The 10883-nt window shown below is 30.6% G+C and overlaps 1 protein-coding gene across 1 annotated transcript; it reads left to right on the forward strand.

The window, feature by feature from the left end:
• The first annotated feature begins 5527 nt into the window (after nucleotides 1–5527).
• Nucleotides 5528–10660, forward strand: LOC112683681 (ubiquitin-conjugating enzyme E2-24 kDa-like). Its single transcript, XM_025554821.1, has 6 exons — nucleotides 5528–6504; nucleotides 6583–6790; nucleotides 8971–9021; nucleotides 9470–9602; nucleotides 9702–9849; nucleotides 10152–10660. The coding sequence occupies exons 2-6, from the start codon at nucleotides 6606–6608 to the stop codon at nucleotides 10247–10249; spliced, it is 615 nt and encodes a 204-aa protein (XP_025410606.1). The 5' UTR covers nucleotides 5528–6504; nucleotides 6583–6605; the 3' UTR covers nucleotides 10250–10660.
• The last annotated feature ends 223 nt before the right edge of the window (nucleotides 10661–10883 follow it).

The following is a 10883-nucleotide window of genomic DNA, read 5'->3' on the forward strand; positions in this document are numbered from 1 at the left end:
TTTGGAGACTAAAAACTTGGCTTCGTTCAATGATGACTGAAGATAGACTATCAGCATTATGTCTTATTAATGTATATCATAAAGTAGATATTCTAGATCAAATAGATCATATTATTGATATTTTTTGCCAATTTTAAAAATAGACGACTTGAATTTGTGTTGTAAAAATTGTTGTTTTCTTTTTGTTTTAAGATTTTGTAAAATTATAACTTGCCCCCCCCCCAACCAAAGCTCTGGAGCCGCCCCTGGACTATAAGTGATCGAACACTACATCAACTGAATTATTTTTATAGTAATTTTGGAATCGTAACTATCTTAATTGCCTTTTATTTCCTTCCAATGCTAAATATTTAAAATATCAATATATTACTGATAAAACTAATATTTATTGAATCAAATTATCGATAATGTTACTGATAAAGTTGGGCTCGGTCATCAGCTTGTGGCTCGCTTAAATTTAGTATCTTAATAATTGGTGTAATAATACGTGAAGAATATAAGTTACAAAATTTCGAGAACATGAATGTGGTAGTCGCATAAAATATTCTATGCTTATTCATGTTGCTGAAAAGGTTAGGTTAGCTCAATCGTTCTTCGTCAAAAAATAATAACATCAAGATATTTATACAGGGTATTTATAAATAAATATATATATAATCAAGGGCGTAAGTAAGGTTTGATATATTTAAGTAATAATTATTTTTATTATTATCTATTTATTTACTAGCTGGGATTTTTGGGATTTTGGTAAGGAGGGAGGTTGAATCCCCCTTACTACCCCTTACTTATGCCACTATATATCATATTCACGTCATGTTTCTTGCTATAAGTGTCCGTTATAATGCCCATCATATAATACATATATTACTTTGTCACCGTAACAAGTGCCTCGGTTACAGTATGCTCTAGACACGGGCGTGTTTAAGGGGGTGGCTAAGGGGGCATTAGTCTCCCCCTCCCCTTGGGACTAAGCTATCTACTTTACAAAGCAAAGTATTATTATATATTAATAATTATAATAAAATATAGTCAATGGTCATTGATGAATATGGTATCTATTTTATATATTTTTTTTTTATAAATAAATAGCTCACTTTTGTTGTTAATTATGTGTATTTACCTATATTTTAAAATGGTTTCAGATTAAAATCGATACCAATAATGTAACTATTTAAACTCATTATTGTGAAAAAAATGACTTACTTATGAGGGACTCAAAAACATATTCTGTAATTTAAAATATTATACAGATTTAAAAAACCAACTAACTAAATTCTTAAACCTCCATTAGCCCCTCCCTTGTTTAGTGATAAAACCCATGCCTAACTCTAGAGTAAATCTAGATAATACCACTATCCCTAGGAACTTTTGAATCTCACGTAATACAACTACCGTTGATTGTAGAACATAATATCATTATGCCGCACAATTTGCGTGTTAAAATGATTCACCCAATATGACGTACATGCGATAGAACCGACCAGTGGCGGCTCGAAGGAGGTACATTTTAACCACGTGATACACAGAAATATTAATGGATGGGTTGATTTGTCATATAATATAAGTATAATTGGTTTAGGGGTGATACAGGCTTATATATTTACTGTATATACAAATAAAATACCCATTACTTATCCACTAAAAACCTATGGATTTACCTTTTGGTGAGCAGTGGCATTTTTTTTAGGGTAGGTAGTATAAGAATATTAAATGTGTGTCAAGAAAAAAAAGCCACCCCTGGAACCGACTATACATAACCGATGGCTTAAGGTTATTTATTAACTTTTCTAATGATAGGAATAACCTTTACAAAGCTAGTAATTTCCATAATAAACCGTACGAAAAAAGTTACAGTTTTTTATTTTAAACGAAACTTTTTTCGTGTTCTTCATCGTGCGCCTATATTATATAAACGCATAACATAATATGTAGTATACTATTGCACACGAGAGACGGTCGAGTGTATTACAAGCGTTAAGGATGTCGTGAGCACAACTACTGCGGTTTAGCGTGCGTGGCGAGTAGAAGATGTAAATCTCTGCCAAGACGACCTTGACTCCAGCGAGACCTTGAAACACAGTTTGCTGGGCCACGGTGGTGATACACCTATGTACTAATAATATGTGGCTTGTATCTCGGTAAATACCAGCTGAGGCGGCCGAATGTCCTGCAAACCGTTTGTTGTGTTCGTACCGAAATATAATACGTTGTTGGTCGTTGAACTAAAATGTATTGCGGCATATGTTTGTATGCAATTATTTTAAAAGCTAATTATAATCGTTGACCTGATGCACAACGGTCGATCTTGCGTTTTCGTCTCGCGGTTGTAAGAAGAAATTAATATTATTCAGAAATTATAGGATATATAATCCACATACATTTTAATAGTGTGCCTAGTTAGATTATAGTAGATACCCAGCTGATACGAAATTAGTCGCGACAACTGAATAATATATGTAGAAATAAAAATTACGACATATTCGATTGAATTATACCATTATAACTTATTACCATAACATAATGAATTACAATTATCGTATTATCATTGCCACGTCATGTATTCATTTAAAAAAGATGTATATCTACATTAATTTTAGAATCAACACGTTTGCAAAATAATGTGAAAATAAAACGTAAACACTTTTGTCTCTAAATATTTTTATATATCAAAAGCATTTAAATATTTTATGAGTTAAGTGCATGATTATGTGTTTATGAAACAGGAAGAATTAATTTTTTGTAATGATATGCGCCTAAGCATTCATATATTTTTAAAAAAATTGAATGTACAATTAAATAATTGTAATAATCAGTACACATTAAATATAAGAATAAGTCATAAGTACCAAAGATAATATATGACACACACACACGTAAACACATACACGCGCACACACATAGGTGACATTAAATATAAGGAGCAAAATTTTCTAACACAGGCCAGACGCGTTCTTGTTGTCCTTTTGTATAGACGGTCAAAGGCGAGTGTAAAAGACTACGGAGATCGTCTATGCAGAAAGATATAATTAATTGTAAAATGTTCTGTAAAAGTTTAAAATACGTGTATTAATGTGTGTATAAGTAATTTAAATAAAATTAATATAAGTGAGTTAAAAAAGAAAGTTATTGTCATTTTAAAGTACGAATTGGTTATTTTATCTCATTCCTCAAACGTCAACTACGGTTTTCAACAGGCAGGTCGACACAATCATCGGAGAGGTAATATTAAATATTTATAGTACAATAAGTAATGATTTAAAAAAACATAAAGTACTTCACTCATAAATTAACATATAAATACTTTAATTTTTAAATCATTACAGTTTCTTATTAATATCGATGACAACCTAAAGCATTTGGTCAGTGGTGGTGAACAAAATTGTCAATGGTCTGGTTAATAGCCACCCAATTAACAATTTATAACTCACCCCATACAAGGATGTAAATTAAAGGGTTGTAAGTTAACCTCTTCCAAAAATTTTTTTTTTATATTTTAGTGTTAAGGTACTTAAATATCTTGAATAGTAATTATTAAACGGATAGTATTATAATTTATAGTTCATTAAATTAATTCACTTGTTACTCGTTTACTAATCCATCATGATACTACTTACCATCCTAAAAATATTGTCGGGTCATGACCAAACTGGAACCTTCAATTTGGTGCTCTTGGTATTCATCATGATTTATCAAATTATTTTGATACAATATTTAAAATGCTGACTTGGTTTAATTAAGATTTTATTATTCTGCAAGTACTATGTGATATGAAAAATGGAAAAGAAACTATAAAACACTATACTATAAGTAAAAAACGATGTGAATGGGGATTGTCACCAGTGGAAAGTTTCTCCTCTTATTACCTTATGTACATGCGATTATAAAATACGTGTGCCAGTGCAACGTCCGGTTGTAACGTGCCCGGTACAATTTTTCTTAGAACACAAGGCTATCTTTGCAGACAAGTATCTAGAGGAGCATTTAAGGCAACTACCTATAAGTTTCTTATAAGCTATCGTTCTAGTTGTTGATGTAATTTTCCTAATTTAATTATTGATTAATAATCAATGTTTTAGAGCGTACATAAAATGTTCTCTCGTTTGTTTTTATAATATATATATGTATATATTAATAGCCTATTTAATTATTATATTTTTTATAGTAACACTTGTGGATTTATGGTCTAGATTTCTAGAACAAAATATAAAAGTGGCTTTTATGCGTGTTATCGCAAACTCAAAAAAAAAAAACTGTACGATCGCTATTGGGTGATGTTTTTACTTTTGTATCTAAGGTTGTAAGACTTACTCAAGGAATATAAAACAATTACAAAAACAATTACACTCTAAACAAATACAGTTTATGAGGACCGATGATACGGGATAGTAACCTTCGCACCTTTCTGGCACTGTGTATATCAATGGAAATTAAATTACTTGTAGGCAATACATTTTTATTACTCAAAGTATTTTTTCGTTATTCCTGCCGTTTTCCTATCGCATGACATCCATATACCGAGTTGTGATTAATCGAGACACACCCTTGGCGAGATTAATTTTCAAAAATCAATAGAATTGCATAGTATAATACTAAGCGTGAAATAATTTATTCTATTCATCACGAATGCAGTGGTTATCCAAAGCTTCGTATTAGATTCCTTCGTGACGGCAATTTGGGGCTTAGACATTCTATACCAATATAAATACGGTAGCTAACATAAGAATGATAGTTTGTAACGAAATTTAATGATATTCGAACCTGACTTCGAATGGCCAGAACCCAGTACTTTATTGTCAATTTATCATTTTCTTTTGGGTGAGAGAGAGAGTATCATGTCATGAAGTTAATGATCAACAGAAGTTTATAAGGTTTCGCAGTGAACATTTTAAGGAATTTTCTCTAAAAACGAAAAATAAAATGTCCACGCATTTAATCAAAATTGATAAAATTAACATCAACAAACGATAAAAAATCTATAAAAAAAAAAAAAAAAAAATGCCGTGTTAAAAAACCAGAGTTTTTCAAATCTTAGAAACTCAAAATGGTGTATATAATACAATATCGTATGGTTTTTATCGGCTTTCCATTGTAGATATTCTGATAATTAATGTTTCAACTTTAAATCTTCAAATAAAATGATAAATAAATATCAAAATCAAGCGTAATAAATGACTACTAGATAAAATTATAATATAATTACAAATATCTTAATTTTTGTCATAACATCATTGTCGCCCCGTACATAAGTTAAAATATGCATTGGGGTTTCGCTTCAGCACCTCATTGAATAATAATAGGGCCCGCGTAGATAAAGAAAATGTTGGAGTACGCCAAACAGACGAGATGACGGTGCAATATTCGTAATAACGTCATGTTTGTGGCGGTTGTGTCGGGGGTGGGAGCACACTAAACGTGTGTCTCTGGGGTGGTTCCGTACACAGGTAAAGCGGTCGAGGGGACGAAAAAAAAAAACGTTGGCAACGTGCCTGCGGACAAGGGATGGGTTCCGAGAAACGGAGGAAAGAAAAGAAACACACATTTGTTGACGATAAATACGTCATGTTTAATACTATACATTCGCAACAGAGCGATCGCGGGCCACTGGTCGTCGTCGTGCCGATCAGTCAGTGGTGTGGTTATACCTAATATCGTTGTCGCGCGTGTCACGCTATACAGGCGAGCGTTACTTGTGCGAACAAGACCGCGTCCGTTTTATCGTTCGTAACACTGAATACACGCGACTACACGTTCCGATATACGGGCGGGCTCGTGTCGAAACCGTTTGAACGACGACAACAAAACAGCAATTAGACAATAAATTTTGATCGCGTAACCTCTGTTGCAATTATTGTTATAATATTATTATTGTTTTCGAACCGAATTGTTGACGTTCTCGGTGCGCATGCGCGTACATGATAACGCGGAGAACAACACACGCACACACGCACATACGCACACGGACCGGCCAGCCGCAAACTCGCCGGTACACGGAGACCACTTTTGGAACCACTATCGTTTTCGAAAACTCGACGCATGATTGTTATTTCGGTGTTTTCCTTTGTTCGCCCGAGTCGTGTCACCGTTGCCGTGCATTTTCTCGCCGCGGTGCGCCCACGGCCGTTCGACGCGCCGATTTGCTGCACACCGTTGTCGTCCGTTCGCGTGCCACCCGCCGTCCCGTACGATTCGCGGACACCGACCCCGTAGCCGGTATCGCCCGAGACCCACGCTGCCGTTGCTACCATCGCGCTCTCACCGTCCGCGAGACACCGTCCCCGGGTACTCGACGCGTGCGAAAATCCCTCGCTCACCCGCGCAGTTTCTCCGGATTCCGTGCTCCGTCCGTCTCGTCGTATCACGCCGTCACCGTTACGTAGTTGCCGCGGCTGCTCCGACATCGTTCTCAGATGACCGTCTGTTGATCAGCTCGCCGACTGCTGTTACTGAATATCCAATGCCTTAAGACTGAACCCAGTTGTACATCCAGATCGAAGGCTGATTGCCGTAAGTGTTGTTTTCGGACCACGTCGACCGGTTTCTAATTTGTTTTATGTTTTACGCTTCATCATCTCATGTCCGTAGGTCGCCGTTTTTTGTTACTGATAATGTCCACTACCCCTACTCCTCGGAGTCCTAACAATTCTGGCCGCCGAAGTGTGACAGCAACATTGCCTGTGGTTGCTCCTGTGCAGTCCAATCCTCCGTCATCACCCACCATTGGTGGTGAAACCGCCAAGGAAGTGAAACCTAATCCAAAGATGTCCAAAGCTCTTAGTACTTCAACCAAGAGGTTAGCATTTGTTATTTTCAAAATCTGGGTTTGTACGTATGTCTCTGTATTATATTTGATAATTTTCTACCCTTGTGAAATTCATAATTTTTGATTGAGCAACAAGTTTCAACATAACATGGGTATTGACAATGATGTGGTGATCAGTGATTATTGTACAGCCATGGTAGTTCCCTATTAGCGTACTAGTTAATTTAATTAGTGCTGAAAATCTTACATTTGTAGTCTTGTGTAGGTTGTTAGAATTCCTCATTTGACACTATGCCCCGGGGCTTAAAATATTTTTAATATTTCACTAGAAATATGTAGCTCTAATAATTATTTTTTTAATAACGTTTTGTGTATTACTTTAATGATTTTAAATAAATACCATAGTTTTGTAAACAACTCCATTAATACTATTAGATATTTTACCTCTAATTTATATATATTTATTAGTAACTAATAATTTATTACTTATTTTTTCTTAATTTATTAATATAAACTATTTGTAGTTTTATCATATAATAACAGATTTCAAAAAATTGTTTACGATAATGTTACTTGCTTGTGTTATCTCTGTCTTACTAGTGGTTCGCAACAGAAAATCTGTTCAGTAAAACCAATTTCGTATCATTAGCTTTAATACAAAAAATAAATGTGCTTATTATTTAATTTATAGGTAATAAAATTGACTGTGCATTAACATAGGTTCTTACAGTATTTTAATTTTTTAAACAAATTATTAAGTAAAATATTATAATTTAAAAAGCTGGTAACTCGATTGAATTTATAATAGTCTGAAAACAGATGACATAATTTTTCTTTAAGTTTGATAATGGGTCAGTTTATTCTAATATTAAAGTTAATGACACAAAATTGGTTTTACTGAATACAGTTTTGCTGTGTTGTACGTTTTTTAAGACTTGTATAACACATTCAGGTATGGTATCCTTTTAATATTTATTTATATATAATTTTGATAACAATAGTTTTGTATTTTTGTTATCTGCTTAATTTGTCTGCCATAACTAAACCATTTAATCTGTATAGTATTTAAATGATTATATTTTAAATATTTTTTTTTTTTTTGCTATTCATGTAGCTGAGTTTAAATTGTATTATGATTATTTATTCTGTTCTATAATATGTAGTATCATATGTTTATTAAATATTTAAAATAACTAATATTTATTTGATAAATTAATAATAATAAAAATATTAAATTTTCTGTAGTGTAAATTAATTTTAATAACCTCATAATTTCTATTAGTGCTTATGTGTTACTAGCACATTATTTAATATTATTATTTTTTAAATATTGTTTAAAATCATGTTTCTAAATAATATTTTTGAATTTATGTTGAATTAAAACTGAATTTTAGTAACTTCTGACTTGTTATCTATATCTTTAAGAGACTTAACTTGATTGGAATACTGTTTTAGTTTCGATTTCAATTTTAATTCTTTCTTTTTTTAGCTTAACTGCTAACTGTTAAGGTCCATGGCTGTAAAACAAACTTCTCTACATCTAACTATTCAGAGCTAATTCATTATGATTGTCTATCCCTAGTTGTCTTAGTTCCTTCATACTCTTGTCAATCCATCTCTGCTTCGGTTTTTCAATTGGACAATTGGTTCAATTGTCTTCTTCCTTGTAAGGTCCAGTTTAATACATAATTTATTATTGATTTAGCATTTAGTACAAGGCCAGTCTTGTGTCATATTCCGCTATTATATTTGGTTCCTGTAATTCCCAGTTAGACCTAATTTTATATGTTTGGTCTTCATTTCTTTTAGGTCCATCCTTCTGAGGAATTTTCTTTCTATGATAGCAAGTGTTTTTTCATCATTCTGAATTGTGAACCATGTCTCACATGCGTACATTATCACTGGTCTTATTATTATTATTATAATCTTATTATTACTAGTACTCTGTAGAGTCGTTTTTTAGATTTCCTTGACAGTAACTTTGACCCCATTAATCCAAAAAGGGCATAAAAACATTTGTTTCCCGATGTAATATGGGTTTTAATTTCTTTATGGTTGTTGTTTATGCTACTTAAGTTATTAATATTTTTAATTGAAAAATAATATTCTATTTTAAAATAGATGCATCCACAAAACCCAAATTAATATTAAAAAAAAATTAATTAATTGAATATATTTTTAGTTAATAATTATGGATTAATTCTTTTTAGGATTCAAAAAGAACTAGCCGAAATTACATTGGATCCTCCACCAAATTGCAGGTACAGTTTATGAATATTCAAATATTTTTTATAATTTTTCTTTTTAGTGTTGACTATTTTTCAGTATTCGTATTTAGAATAAATAATATTTTAAAACTATTTTTGTCATCTAACTAGTTGTAAATATTTAAGTACTTGAAAAATTTAAATGTTTTAATTAATTTAACAAAAATAAAATTAATAATTAATAAACTATATAAAAATAATTTAAAATTTGTGAAAAAAATATAAGTTAAATGGATCATGAATATCCTTTATATTTATTATTTATTTATCATCAACTAGATGAAAATATTAAACATTTTATTTATGTAACCTTGTATAATTTAATAATTACTAATTAGATTTTTTCTATAGATTATTAATTATTATATAATTATTGTTTGTGCAGTTATTTAGAATATTATTGAATTTTATTTATAAAAAAAAATGTATTAAAAAATTTTAGTGCTGGACCAAAAGGAGATAATGTATATGAATGGGTCAGCACGATTTTAGGTCCTCCAGGTTCAGTATATGAAGGAGGCGTATTCTTCTTAGACATTCATTTTACTCCTGAATATCCATTCAAACCTCCTAAAGTATGTTACAAACCTTTTATTATATATATATTTATTATTATATTATATGTATATTGAGTAATTAAAAGATAAATGTGCATTTTTTCTTCCAATTTGTAGGTAACATTTAGGACTCGCATTTATCATTGCAATATTAACTCACAGGGAGTAATTTGTTTGGATATATTAAAAGATAATTGGTCTCCTGCATTGACCATCTCAAAGGTGCTTTTATCAATTTGTTCTCTACTGACTGATTGTAATCCGGGTAAATATTTATTTGTTATTTTATGTTACTATTAACATATTTTTGTTAAATTTTTGAAAAATAATATATCATTAAAATATATTATACAAAATGTTCAAAATAATCATACTGAAAAATTAATTTTTATAAAATACACCTATTTAGAAATAAAGATAGCGTTAGTAAAATTTTCAAAATATTTGTTACTTTTTCGTCATTTTTGGATTAATGAAATTAAGTTATGACTTAGAAATTTTAATTAAACTATTGATTTTATTGTTTCATTGAAAATTATTAAAATTTGATTATTACTTTATTTACAGCGGATCCCCTAGTCGGTAGTATTGCTACTCAGTATATACAAAATCGTGACGAACATGATAGAATCGCTAGGTTATGGACGAAACGGTATGCTACATGATTCATCAACAATGAAAAAAAAATAAAAAAATATACATGCGAAAAATCCTAATTCCGTTTATTATTAATGGGTATTAGCATGATACAATTTTGATTTTATTATTATTTTATAGTTGACATATTTAAGACCTGAATATGAGTCAGTTCCTACATTTTTCATAATTTTTTCTTTATTTTTCATGGAACAGTGATATTCTATTAATTAACAATTTCAATGTGTAAAATAGATATATAATATTATGTTCATGATCAAACTGCACAACACTAAAGCCACAATAACTTTAAAACGTTTTTTAGTTGTCATGTTTTAGGGTATTGTTCTTCAATATTCTGTATTTACTCACCGAAATGACTTAATATTATATATGTATTTTTTTTTATTTTTTTATATATAAATAATTTAATGGAAACTTATAATAAAACATGATAAATATTTTTTGTTTGATTTAAGAAAAATGCAAGTATAGTTTACTGTATTAAACTAAATATTTAAGTTAGATTTTTAATTATAATAAAACAACAAAAATTTAAAAAAAAAAATTGTTAACGAATTACATTTTAATTTAATTAATGTATGTCACATGGTATACATATTTTTATATGTAAAATATTCTACTAAATAAAATATATGTATT

Source organism: Sipha flava, unplaced genomic scaffold (genome assembly GCF_003268045.1).
Source record: "Sipha flava isolate LNK unplaced genomic scaffold, YSA_version1 104_pilon_pilon, whole genome shotgun sequence".
NCBI lineage: Eukaryota > Metazoa > Arthropoda > Insecta > Hemiptera > Aphididae > Sipha > Sipha flava.

Excerpts from the sequence above, each read along its gene's own strand:
- LOC112683681 (XM_025554821.1), top strand. The coding sequence starts at position 6,606 with ATGTCCACTACCCCTACTCCTCGGAGTCCTAACAATTCTGGCCGCCGA. Across the intron at positions 6,791-8,970 it reads CTTAGTACTTCAACCAAGAG|GATTCAAAAAGAACTAGCCG; the intron begins GTTAGCATTTGT and ends AATTCTTTTTAG. Across the intron at positions 9,022-9,469 it reads GATCCTCCACCAAATTGCAG|TGCTGGACCAAAAGGAGATA; the intron begins GTACAGTTTATG and ends AAAAAATTTTAG.